At 38.3% G+C, this 13,467-nt stretch overlaps 1 protein-coding gene and 1 pseudogene across 3 annotated transcripts; both read left to right on the top strand.

Moving 5' to 3' along the window:
- Positions 1-3,183: 3,183 nt before the first annotated feature.
- Positions 3,184-3,387, top strand: LOC129418023 (small nucleolar RNA U3; annotated as a pseudogene).
- A 3,445-nt stretch (positions 3,388-6,832) lies between these two features.
- Positions 6,833-13,233, top strand: LOC129431402 (uncharacterized). 3 transcript variants are annotated; one of them, XM_073859661.1, is made up of 3 exons: positions 6,833-7,129; positions 7,554-8,433; positions 11,538-13,233. In XM_073859661.1, the coding sequence occupies exons 2-3, from the start codon at positions 7,600-7,602 to the stop codon at positions 11,886-11,888; spliced, it is 1,185 nt and encodes a 394-aa protein (XP_073715762.1). In that variant the 5' UTR covers positions 6,833-7,129; positions 7,554-7,599; the 3' UTR covers positions 11,889-13,233. The 3 variants fall into 3 exon arrangements, with proteins under 3 accessions (XP_073715762.1, XP_073715763.1, XP_055045258.2); XM_073859662.1 differs by lacking the exon at positions 6,833-7,129 and adding an exon at positions 7,181-7,269; XM_055189283.2 differs by lacking the exon at positions 6,833-7,129 and having other exon boundaries at positions 7,218-8,433.
- The last annotated feature ends 234 nt before the right edge of the window (positions 13,234-13,467 follow it).

Here is a 13,467-nt window from a genome sequence, read left to right as displayed (position 1 = left end):
ATTTCAGACTACTTGGAGGGTTTTCACAAACCTCTCCTTAAAAGTCTCCTTAAAAGTGTTCTGCGTATATACAAGTAAAGCAGCCTATCTCAGTCCTGCAATGGGTACATCAACATCACATAATGTATCATTTGTGAAAATATCTCAAACACACACACACACACACACACACACACACACACACACACACACACACACACACACACACACACACACACACACACACAGATGTTTTTCTGACGGTTAACTCTGTATTTATTTTCATGTTCACAACACAAACTTGTCAGCATCTGCCTTTATCCAAGCAAACAGTAAACAAAAAAGAACTTGTGTGTCTGTTTGTTATCATGTTTTTATATGAATAGGTTATTTTCATTGCCATTAAAGTGCAAGGACTGAACATAAACAGAAGCTTAATAAAAATGATCATTTTAGAATTTCATATGGAACTGATCTGTTTGTGCAAATCAACTCTTCATTTATTATATATAATACATGTTTCTTTAAAAACAAACTTTATTCTTTTGTTTTTATTCATTCATTCTTTAGGAAGGATTTAAATAAAATAATATCCCGTTTTTATTTGAATGTATTTTCTACACATTAGTGAGGTGTCCGGATTTGTGTATAAATGCAAGACGTCATTACGTTATGCTGTTCAGTTTGTTTAGTTGTGGGGAAACTATATGTAAATGTGCAGATGTGAACGTGCTGTTTGTATGGTTTAACTTAAAGGTATAGCGGAAGATTTTCGTTTTCCGGGTGGATCACCTCTGTTATTGGTCATCCCAGATGTCAATCATTGTGATTATATGTTGACGTATAACCGTCGTACGTGCTCGCCTCTCGGTTCGCTTTCTGCACATGCGCACTTTCACGTGTATGTGTGTTGTGCTACAGTTTCAACCATTCATTGAAGCTCGCGTTCTCGCTGTGTTTTTTTTTCAAAATGTCTGAGGGTCGCAAGAGAAAAAGTGTCTACGAATTGTATGACAAGAAGAGAAAGGACTATAAAGAAAGAAACAAGACCAGAGTGTTTATGGGAGACTATTTCACACGCTGGCGTGAGCTAATAGGACAGGTTGGGTTTCCCACACGAAATTTCTACAGGAAAGGTACATTTTGTCATGCTATTTGGAGAAATCCATTTAAAATCACTGCTAGTAAAGTTGATGTAAGTTATGATTAGCAATGCTAGCCCTGGCACGAGTCACGAACCGCACAGACACGGTAAACATGCCGACAGAAACTTGTAAACAGAGCGAATAGAAGAACTAGGCTCCTGCATGCTCTCTCTCTCTCTCTCTCTCTCTCTCTCTCTCTCTCTCTCTCTGTCTCGTGCACGCGTTTAACAGGCGTTCCCTCTCGGGAGGAGGTAGAGAGTTTCGTGTGCATTTTTTTCGGGCGGTTCTTTTAAATAATTCGGGAAAATCTTCCGCTATACCTTTAAACTAGGTTTTGTCATCCCTTGCACAAGAGTGCATATGGCAAAAAAACTCGGACAGTGTGTGAAATGACCATTAATAGTGTTCAAATAGACATTACTGTGACACTTACTTCAGGTTGGATCTTGAATTCCTGTATGTCAGCTCGTTTATTGAACAAAGCATGATCGGACTATGAAACTATTCTTTTTGACCTCTTGGAGTGAAAACGAACTTGAAGCCACGCATGATCTGCCTCCGATATCTCGCACAACGTACACGTGCCCTCATCTGCTTCTCCTATCATCTACGCGCGGTCACGCGCGCGAAAGGGTGACACAGCATGTTTCGTGAAACTTTCGAACACGCCCTATAAACTTTTAAAAATATATATATTTATGAATTATTACCATTTGACAGTAGCGCAGTAACGCCGCCGAATTTAGCGAAGTAAAAGTGCAGTTTTTTCACTAGAAATGTACTTGAGTAAGAGTAAAAAGTACCCATCCTTAAATTTACTCTCAAAGTACTAGTTACCCAAAAAATTTACTCAAGTAAATGTAACGAAGTAAATGTAATTCGTTACCATCCACCTCTGCCGATATGTTTAAAATGTCTTGCAAAAAATCTGTAGCAAACATTTAAAAGATAAGGGAGACAGAATTCTGTGCTAAAACTAGAAAGCATGCACAACTCACTTTTACCTAGTTTTCCATGCTTATGGCATTATTGTTGCTATTACAGTTCACTCAAAGTAAAGGTGGGTAAATGTGGACATACAGTAGTGTGCAAAAGTCTTAGGCCACCATGCTACCATTAGATTTCTTGTTTTTGCAATTGTATAATGACCATATAATTATTTCTCAGTGTCTTTATAAGAATACAACCAGAAAATACAGAAAATGTGTATGTAGTATTAAAAACAGTATAAAAGTACAAGCTGAACTCTCCTTCCACTTGAGCAATAGCAGGCAACTGCAGGATCTCTTAAACCTTAATAAAATTAAATCCTAATTCTAATCATCAAATGACTTAAGGCACCGCTGACCAGGTGCACACGCTACAAAACAGTCGATAAAGAGGCGTTCCCGACCATCAGCGAAAATACATTTTCTCACATAAATTCTGCAGAGAAATTTCAACGATCAGGCCATTACTTCATGAATGGATGATCAATCTGCCCTTCTATTGGTTGACCTCTTTCTGTTAATACCATCTGCACTGGGATTGTCTGGATTACTTACAAGTTGTCATTGTTTCGCTCACATTACGAGATCACGTGGGAATAATATCAAACAGGTTTGAAAATATTGTGGCTTCTGTGATAGCTTGAGACAGGTTCGAATCACCTTGCTGTCATACTTGTACTTAACGACTTTCGGCAGGCGCAACGAGCTCCGATTTGGTCGTGATTCGAGAGTTTGTCGCAGACCTTGGAAATCTGTCCTAGACAGAAAAATGCAACCCGGTCGCAACCTGCAGGCCCAGAGACTCAAACCGGCAACTCTCGGGTTACAAGCCTGACTCTCTAACGAATAGGTGACGACTGCCCATGCCACCATTGCATATTTAATACTATTAATACATTGTTATTAACAGATTTGCACACATCCATTCATTTACTACAGTCCGTGCTCAAGGTTTTATAGTTTTGTGTTTCTGAGCATTTTGTCCCTCTGAGCGTCATAAAGCCACAACTTACCGTCATTGAGGTTCATTGTCTCTCAGAAGGTGTGTTGGGTAAGTGCAGTGAAACGGCAAGACTATGCTTTCAGGGATCATTTCTATAGTTTCTAAACTAGGAAATGTGTTTCGAAAGAGTTGAGTTTCTTGAACCCTGTGTTGAAGTGTTTCACTGAGCATGAATCAAGCAATGGTTGGTGATCATTATCACAAATCATTGCTATTGATGAATGTTCTTTAATCCAAATAAGCTTAAAGAAGAGAAGTGCATGATCAGAGTGCGTTTGTTGTTTGAAATTAAAAGAAAGAATACAAAAACAATCACTGAAATATGTTTGTTTTTTGTTTTGTGATGTGAGAGTGCTGTGGTTGCTACCTATTGCAACAAACATGTTGATAGATTTTTGGTGGAGTGCACTATTGGTTTTAGTGGTCACAAGCTCCCACAACGGGACTGGAAAACTACCTAAATCACTGTTTTGCTTAAACTGCGCCACAAGGTTTCTTTTCGTGTTGTCTTCTTGGTATAGCTGCGACGTGTCGGCCTCATAAGTCTTGAAAAGTGAAGCCGCTGGCTCTTTGATTGCCCACTGGTGGCTGGCTGCAGTACAAGTCATAATGCCCGCCCTCTCCATTCAAACGAATGGGACTCTGCTCTAAATAAAAAATTATTTACACTTCCAATAAAAGTTTCCGAAAGAGGGTTTTGGTTCTTTCAGGTAGTTGATATCACGCTGATATATGTTCAATTGTTCTTTTTTGTGCTATGTTTTATTTTAGCTAGCAATTTGATTCTATAGAAACGGGGCGGTCGTTATGATCGGCGTGGTTGAATTGGGCGTGCGATCGTTTGGGCAAAAGTTTGATACCGCAGCTCCGCCTCTGGCTCCACGGACGATTCCTTCGCATGCCTTGGCTCCAAACTGACGTTTTTACGTAACATGGCGGCGACCATGGTCGGACGAGTGACTTTTTTTCCCCAAACCAGTTCAGATAGGAGTTTTACTTAAACATGATCTCAGGGGCAGAAAGGAATATGATTGGTTAACAAAAATTACCAATGAACGTGCTCGTTGGCGTTTTTTAAGCCCTCAAGCGGAGCCTTCAAGGCAGCTTCTGCAGGGAAGCAGTTCGAGCTCACCGTTGGTCAGGTGAGTAGCACAGATGGTTAGATAGGAATGTGACTGGTTTTGAATTCAGTTCGAAATGTTTCAAGCGTTTAAGTTACGTTTTTCTGCATTTCTTTTTCGTTCCAGTTTCACGTACTCAATTGTTTTTTCTATTTTCTGACCGTTGTCACTTGGGATTGGCCCAACAGTATAGCCACTTGAGGACTAATGTAACAACGCCATGCCATTGGTGAACGCTTACAGAAAGGATGCATTCATGGAAAAAAATTATATGAATAAATAATTAATTGCTTACAGCACCCATCCAAGTATTAACCAGGCCCGACCCTGCTTGGCTTCCGAGATCAGACGAGAGCGGGCATGCTCAGGGTGGTGTGGCTGTAAGCAAACGTTGACTCGATTTCGAGAGCCACTTCAAGACTAATGTGACAACGCCATGCCATCGGCAAACGCTTACATTTACAAAACAAAACATATTATAAATAATTACATATCAAAAGCATCATTGGCATTTGTACAAAAATGTATCTATAAAAATTGCTTTGTGTCGGATCAGGTACTCCAAATTCCCTAATTTTGTTTCAACCATTTTGCGTCTCATATTATCCCACAACTGACCTTCCTTTAAGTCTTTGTATTTCTGTAACCAATACTCATTTACCTTGGGTTTCTTAAAAACACCATCTCTTAAAACCTGGTACAAAATTTTAACAGAGCATTCTTGAAAAACATACTTTCTCTCCTCCGACTTTACACATACATCAATTTCTTGATTCCCCTGCTCCATACTTTCAATTTTATTAATCCAGTCCCTTGGTATAGCTTCCTTTATAATATTATAAGTTTTCTGGATTTCTTGTCTAGTGTAATCTTCCTTTGCTTCATCCATTGTGTCCACAATGTACTGAACAGGTAAAAACCCCTCTTTAAACTCATATAAAATATCTCTCACCTTCATGATCTCCACATCCCACCATTTCTTAAAAAACATTTCTTTCCCTTGGTGTACAATATTCTTATTTAGAAACAGAGGTTGGTTTAAAAGGTTTTCTCTCCCTTGCGGAGTATACTGCACATACTTTAGAAAATTCCCCCAAGCACTTAACATTTCTTTGTAAAAGTCAGGTAGACCTTGTACCATCCAATTCTTCGTTTTCATCCATAAAATATTTTTACCCAAGTTAAAACTCCCACATTTGTTTAAAAAATACAACATCGTACTTTTCCATATCGTAACAATGCCTTCATCCAAAAACTTTTTCACAATTTTAACTCTCAAACTTTTCTTTCTTTCTGCAACATCAATCAAACCTAAACCTCCATTCTCTACTGCTCCTATTATAGTGTCATAGGCAATTCTCGGAGGCTTTCCTTCCCATAAATAATCCAAGAAAAATCTTTGTAGTCTTTCCTCTGCCCATAGAGGCATACTTGACACATATAATGCATGCCATAATTTAGATACCATTAAGATATTAAGGATTAAAACTTTACATTTCCTAACGATCTTAATTTCCACTTAAACCTTAATGCCTTCACACATGGTATTATTTGTTTGCTTTTTATCATGCCCCATTAAAATTCCTAAAATCTTAGTTTCTTGAGTTTCTTTAAAAGTAAAAGAACTTGTTAATTCTTGAATTTCCCCAAATCTCATGTACACAGTTTTCTCTTCATTAATTTTCCCTCCTGATATCTTACAAAATTTCTGAACTATTCCCATCGCTGCTTGCACACTTTGAATATCTTTCACAATTAGCGTAGTGTCGTCAGCATATTGGAACATCTTCACCCCTTCATCACTTCCTTTAATATTAACTCCTGTGACATTCCCTGCTTGCGTCATTGCCAGCCCCAGTGGCTCAGCAACCAAGGAATATAAAAGGGCAGATAATGGGCATCCTTGTCAAATTGATCTGGTAAGCTTAAAGCATTGTGTTAAAAACCTATTACATTTAATTTGTGTTACAGCCCCTTTATATAAAATCTTAATCCATTTGATAAAATTATCCCCAAAATCAAAGCTTTTTAAGACTCTAAATAAAAATTCATGCTCCACCCTGTCAAATGCTTTTCCAAAATCCAAGCTTATCACACAGCCTTCTATATTTTCCTCCTTCATATATCTTATAATATATTTTATGCTTATTGTAGTGTCAGCTATATCCCTCCCTTTTATGCCATATGATTGATTACTTTCAATGATGCTTGGCATCACTTCTTTTAGTCTATTGGCTAGAATCTTTGATAGAATTTTCAGGTCTGTATTTAACATTGTTAATGGTCTATAGTTCTTTAAGTCTGCCTTATCTCCCTTTTTCTTATCACCTTCATTAATCCCATACCCATTCTCAAGTTCATCTTTCCTTTCTTAAATATCTCATCATACACTTCCTTTAAAATACCATTTAAAACCTCCTTAAAAACTATATAAAATTCACTTCCCAAACCATCTATTCCTGGACTCTTCTTCTTATTCAGTTCACCTATAGCTCTTTCAATTTCTTCTGTACTTATACTTTTATTGCAATCTTTTTTCCCTTCCTTTCCAACTTTTGTTTTTATTAACTTAAGCAACTATCTACGGAAGCCGAGAACGGCCATGGACTTTTATTTTTATTTTGTATGGATTTATTTTTTTTAAGCACTGTTATCTTGTAATAACAACTTATTAATTCGTTATCACGATATAACAAATTTTGTTTTCTCGAGATAACGAATTAATTAATTCGTTATAACGACATAACAAATATTGTTTTATCGAGATAATTTTTTTTTATTATTTTTTTTTATAACAATAATGTGTTCGTCTTGAATTCATACGAATGCGCTCGCGCTGCCACCACGGACTGCTTCCTAGCGACACTGGCTGCAACAAGCTCTATCCTGTCGGTAAGTTGTGCGATCCATTTGTACACGTTTATTTGTTAGTTGACTGGGTTTGTTTAGGGTTTAGCAGATGGGAGGCTGATCTTGTTTAGCAGATCTTGTTTAGCAGATGGGAGGCTATATATCCGACTGCTTCAACTAAGGTAACGTAAATGTAGGCGTACGGTTACTTAGCAATGTGATGTGAAACGTGATTAGACGTTTATTAATTCATTTAATAGTGCTTTGATATGTGTCTGGGTTTGTTTAGAGGCTACCGGTAAGTGACAAACTCTATTCGGCTGCTTAATGTAACGTAGATGTAGGCTAACCTTAACTTTTAGCAATGTGAAACGTAATGTTTATTAATTCATTTAATAGTGCGTTGATATGTGCCGTGTTTATTGTTATGGTTTGATGCTGGTTAATGTGATTGTCCTGATTTCAGCCTTCAGAGCTGCTGTCACTATCTGGTCTAAGTGTGTCCCAGGGAAATGGCAGATCACATTATTGATCAACGCATCAGGATGTACTACAATCAAGGTCTAACACAGGCAGAAATTGCATTGTGCCTTTCTGTTAGAGATGGCTTTCAGATTAGTCCTCGTCATTTAAGGAGAAGACTAGCCCGGTTACAACTTTACAGACGACGGTTAAGCGATGCTGCTGAGATTGTTAACTTCATTAGCAACCAGATAAGAGGACCGGGTCGTCTTCATGGTTACCGAATGATGCACGAGAGGTGCAGATTGGCTGGACTGCGCGTGACTCGAGACATGGTTCAGGAGATTCAGTCACATCTTGACCCAGAGGGCGTACAGCAACGGAGAGGAACAAGACTTCGGAGAAGATGTTATAGTGTCCCAGGGCCCAATTATTTATGGCATATGGACTCTTATGACAAGCTGACTCCTTTCGGCATTGGAATAAACGGATGCATTGATGGGTTTTCGCGTCATATAATCTGGATGCAAGCAAACTCTTCCAATAGTAACCCCAAAGTAATTGCAGCATACTTTATGAATGCAGTCACGGGACCCGGGGGGTGTCCAAAAATAATCCGATCGGATTTAGGAACTGAGAATGTTCATGTTAATAGGCTGCAACACTTATTCCGAGAAGATGAGACTGGCGTTGTGCATGGGCCGTGTGTGTTCCAAGGACGCAGTACAGCAAATCAACGGATCGAAAGCTGGTGGGGGATCTACAGGAGACAGAACGCAAGCTATTGGAGGGACGTCTTCCAGGAGTTCCAGGCAACTGGAGACTTTAATGGGGATTTCATAGACAAGGGTCTCATCCAATTCTGCTTTCTTAAGATTATCCAAGTAAGTCCTCCACTGTCCATATCTTCAATACACTCTCAGAAATAAATGTACAAAAGTTGTCACTGGGACAGTACCCTTTCAAAAAAGGTACACCTTTGTACCCAAAGTGCATATTAGTACTTCAAAGGTACACAGCAAAATCCCCAGTGTTAAAGGAAAACACCACCGTTTTTCAATATTTTACTATGTACTTACCTCAGCTTAGACAAATTAATACACCACTCTTTTGTCAATGCGTGCACTTTTAATCTTTTTACTGCACCTCGTGAATGTGTTAGGATTTAGCCAAGCCCCATTCATTTCTTAGGATCCAAACAAATGTTTTATTTTGTGCCACCATACTTACTCGTGTAACTACTCATGTAACAGTCTTTAAATAGGGAAAATATGGAAGTGTTTTAAATTCATCCCTGTTTGGAACCATAGGAATGAATGAGGCTAGGCTAAATGCTAATACATTCATGACGCGCCGTACAGTGCACGATTGAAAAAAGATAGGTATGTGTTAATTTGTCTAAGTTGAGTTAGAACATAGTAAAAATGGTGTTGTTTTCCTTTAAATTAACACTGCTCAGTGTATATATAGACGGGTTGCAAGTTTACAAACATTGCAGGGTGCGCGCGCATCCAGGAGGCAGAAAGCCCGCTTGGTGAGCTGATTCGCTATTGCAACAACCTTAATTATTGAAGCGTTCTTTATTGTTTGTATATAAATAAAACTTGATTTTAGTTGGATCTGTTTTTCTGTCTTTATTTTTGCAGCGTTACTGTGATACATGTATGAATTATAATGTTAGGGTAGTAACGTAATAGTCGCATCTACTGGTATGTTAACATCAGGCACCCAGCACTGACTCTGTTGGTACTATTTTACACGCAACAACTCCTTGGCATTTTGACTTACAGACACAGCTACTAGCCTACAACTCAATGCACGTCTCTTCTTTTTGCCTCTCGGTTGCGCGCGCAACCAGTTAATGACGTCGCCGTGCAACCCGTCTATAGGTCCACACTACAGAGTGCAGTCTGTGGCTTTGTTCTCTCTGTCATCGTCTGTGTTTGAGACCTAAAATTGCAGTTTACATCTTACATCTTGTGGAGTTATTCATTGGCTTGGGTTTGGACGTTTGCTTTGTTTTATTTAAAGACACCATTATTGTGATCAGTGTTTGTTTTAGCCGGACTCTTGACTCTTGATTTTTAGCTTGTTCGGGGTTTTTTTGGCTGCTATAACTTTGTGTGTTTAAAGCATATTTGTTATGGCAAAGAAGAGACCATGTTGCAATTCTATTATGGTGGTTGATACATAATGTCAAACATTATCATCCAGAAAATGTATTTATTAGTTTGGTGTTTGCTCACTCATCAGAAGTATCTTTCTCTCTCAGTAATGTGATACTACACACTCATAGCATTTTGTCATCCTGAAGATTTTGATACAACGACACTCAACAATGGTGACAAAAGAAAATTGTCAAAATGTTTATGATTTTTTATGCTGCAGTGCATTCTGGGAATTCTGAGATTTATAATTTGTTGATGCCCATCATGCATTGCAGCATAAAGCATTTAATTTTATTGTCACCATCGTTGAGATCAATCCCCCGATTCTTAATGTTTGTGTGTCTATTAGACAACTGTCTGTCCATTTTTTATTGTACAGTGTTTCAAAATTCTTCAGAAGACAAACTTATATAAGAGTGCCAGATCTCATACTTTAGTATCATATTATTGACAGAAAAAATACTTCTGGTGAGTAAGCAAACACTAAAATAATAAATCAATTTTTTAGATCATGTCTGACACTATATCCCAACCACCAACATAGAACCGCACTACAGTCCCCTTACCTCGCCACAACAAACATGCCTCAAACACACAAAGCCACAGCAGCCAGAAAAAACAAACAAGCCAAAAAGTCCAACTAAGAGTCCAACTACAAACACTAATCACCATAATGGGGACTTTAAATAAAACAAAGCAAACATCTAAACCTAAGTTAATGAATAACTCTACAAGATGTAAACTGCAATTTTAGGTTTCAAACACAGATGATGATAGAGAGGATAAAGTCACAGATTGCACTCTGTAGTGTGGACCTATATAAACACTGAGCAGTGTTAATTTAACACTGGGGATTTTGCTGTGTACCTTTGAACTACTAATATGCACTCTTTGGGTACAAAGGTGTACATTTTTGAAAGAGTACTGTCCCAGTGACAACTTTTGTACCTGTAGTAGCCTACATCTCAGAGCTGTTTTTTGTGTTGTTTTGATATGAACCAGCTTAAATATCAATTTGCCACCTGCTCCACTTGTATACCTGTCTGTAGGCTCAGACAAGTAGCTTTTACCTAAACTACGAAAAGGAAGTCCCAAAATCCAAATGAACCAAGCACGATTGATTCGAACAAGATGTCAATAAATGCATGCATGTATTCTGATCCACAAATGCATGGATTAATTTTTGCATGAGCAATTTTTATTTATTAATGCAGAACAGAACATGTTTATTCGCAAACATGTCTGTATTTGTATAAATCGCTGCACAATCATTAAATCCCTAATTCCATAGATTCAAATTAAATGGCATTTGTTTGAAGTTAGTAAAATACATTCACCACATTTATCTATAGTACATGGATAATTGTGTGTGCATTTATTAACCATAATACGACTAAAATCATCCCATAATAGAGCACACTCATAACATGTGTCTAAACTTCTGAGCTCTCTGGACTTTTTTCTCTGTAACTACTTATTTCTTCTTCTCCAAGCCTGTTTTGCATCAATATGTAGGCTTTTTTTTCCTGCAGTCAATACTCTTGTCTTCATTATGAAGGCTACTATGGTGCTGGAAGCTGGGGCACGGTATTATTCTACTAATAACTCCAGCATAGCATAAAACATTACTGCATTTCCCCATTATTATGCTATAATGAGATATAATAAATAATGTCACCTTCCTAAAATAATTGCCTAAGTCATTTGTTAATCACAATGACGATATATTCGGTGTAAGGCGCCTAAAGTGTCTTCTTCCATGTACTATTTTCAAAATAAGTCATCATAGGTATTGAAATCCTCATGTTTTTGTGTTGCAGAATGAGCTAGACACCGTTGTGACAATGTGGGACAACCATCGCATTCGACCAGGTGGAAACGGACACCCTAATTATCATGGAAAACCATGTTTGATGTACAATGTACCTGAGCTCTATCATACACAAGATTATTTGCATCCACTACAGTATGAAAGAGTTGGAATTGTTCTCCAAGAGGACATTTGTCTGTGGAAAACAGACATTCCCTGCGACCATGACCTGCATGAGCTCTGTTTGATGGTGATGGAAGAAAACAACATAGCACTGTGTCATAACGCTACAGAGGCAATACGACTTTACAAAGACCTGAGGCCTTTAATAAGAGCACTCCTGCCAGAGCCTCATCTCTGATGTTGTTGTAGCATACAGACAGATGTACTGTCTATGGTACTAATAATGATGATGATGATGATGATGATGGTGGTGGCATTTCCAGCAATGATGCCTCTCTAAAAATTTACATTTCTCAAGTATCATTGGCATTTGCATCCATTGATGCTGTGTGTTGAAATGTTTTACTAAGATAATGTGATTTCTGTGTAGTAGGCCAGATTCATAATGGGGACCAGCAAAGGCACTTAAAGGAACACACACAGATTTTGGGAATTTGGCTTATTCACCGTATCCCCCAAAGTTGGGTAGGTCCATGCCTTTCTCATCTCCGTGCGTGCTGTGGCTCTGAAGCACGCACCGCTAACCTGGCTTGGCGCGGGGTCTGGAGGTGAATGGCTCCAGCTAGCAAACTACTCCCAATAAGTGACAAAATAACGCGAACATTTTCCTATTTGTGTGCTGTGATTTGTGTGGTCACACCGTGTGCAGGTGGCAGGGTGATATGAGACACAGCGATCTGGGAACTATATTCTCTGAAGATGAAGCACTGCTACTTGGGCGGAGTGATTTGCACAACTCTGACCGAACTTTCTGCTCCTCACGAGAGGGCTTCTCGGGTGCTGCGAGCAAAGCACTCCGCCCAAGTAGCAGTGCTTCGCCTTTAGAGAATATAGTTCCCAGTATGTATACTGTTAAAAGATGGCTGTGTCTCATATCACCTTGTTGTTTGTACACGGTGTGACCACACAAATCACAACACACAAATAGGAAAATGTTCGCGTTGTTTTGTCGCTTGTTTGGAGCGGTGTGCTGGCTGGGGCCATTCACTTCCAGACTTTGTGCTAGGCTAGTGGGGGCTGCGTCAGACGGAGTTGCAGCGCGCGCGGAGATGAGAAAGTTATGTGTGGACTTATCTGACTCGGTGAATATGGGATGCGGTGAATAAGCTAAATTTCCAAAATTGCCCCATTCATTCCTATGGTACCAAAAAAAAGTTTTATTTTGTGGCACCACACTTGCTGTTATAACTACTCATGTAACAGTCTTTAAATAGGGAAAACACGGAAGTGTTTGGTGGCTTCCCTGTTTGGTACCATAGGAATGAATGGGTCTAGGCTAAATGCTAACACATTCACGACGCGCTGTACAGTGCACGCATTGAAATAAGATAGATATGTATTCATTTGTCTAAGTTGAGGTAATAAAAGGGTAGACTATTCCTTTAATATTTGTTTTCTTTGTTTCACTTTACAAGAACAAGACAGACTTGTAAATTTTGTTAATATTTTGATTTGGAATTGAATGTGTAATGTTTTCAATACATTTGAAATAAGGAAATAAAATCTATAACATGTCTGCACTTTTTTCACTTTTATTATTACACTGCTATTATTTTGCACATAATTGTATATACACTACTGTTCAAATGTTTACGGTCACTTGACTAAAATGTTAACTATGATCTTAAAAATAATTTAATCTGGTGTACGGTTAAATGCTTGAAATTACTTTTGTAGACAAAAATATACCTGTGCCAAACAGATTAATTTCTGTTATTTGAAAACTAAAATGTTAGTTTAAAATATTAGTTTTTAAA

This window comes from Misgurnus anguillicaudatus, chromosome 21 (genome assembly GCF_027580225.2).
Source record: "Misgurnus anguillicaudatus chromosome 21, ASM2758022v2, whole genome shotgun sequence".
In the NCBI taxonomy this organism is placed as follows: domain Eukaryota; kingdom Metazoa; phylum Chordata; class Actinopteri; order Cypriniformes; family Cobitidae; genus Misgurnus; species Misgurnus anguillicaudatus.
The sequence above is the reverse complement of the archived record's forward strand: the minus strand, read 5'-3'. Positions and strand labels throughout refer to the sequence as shown.

What these genes read in the sequence shown, in the direction of transcription:
- LOC129431402 (XM_073859661.1), top strand. Translation starts at nt 7,600, where the DNA reads ATGGCAGATCACATTATTGATCAACGCATCAGGATGTACTACAATCAA. An exon ending in GCTTTCTTAAGATTATCCAA is followed by an intron (nt 8,434 to 11,537) that starts GTAAGTCCTCCA and finishes TTTGTGTTGCAG; the next exon opens with AATGAGCTAGACACCGTTGT.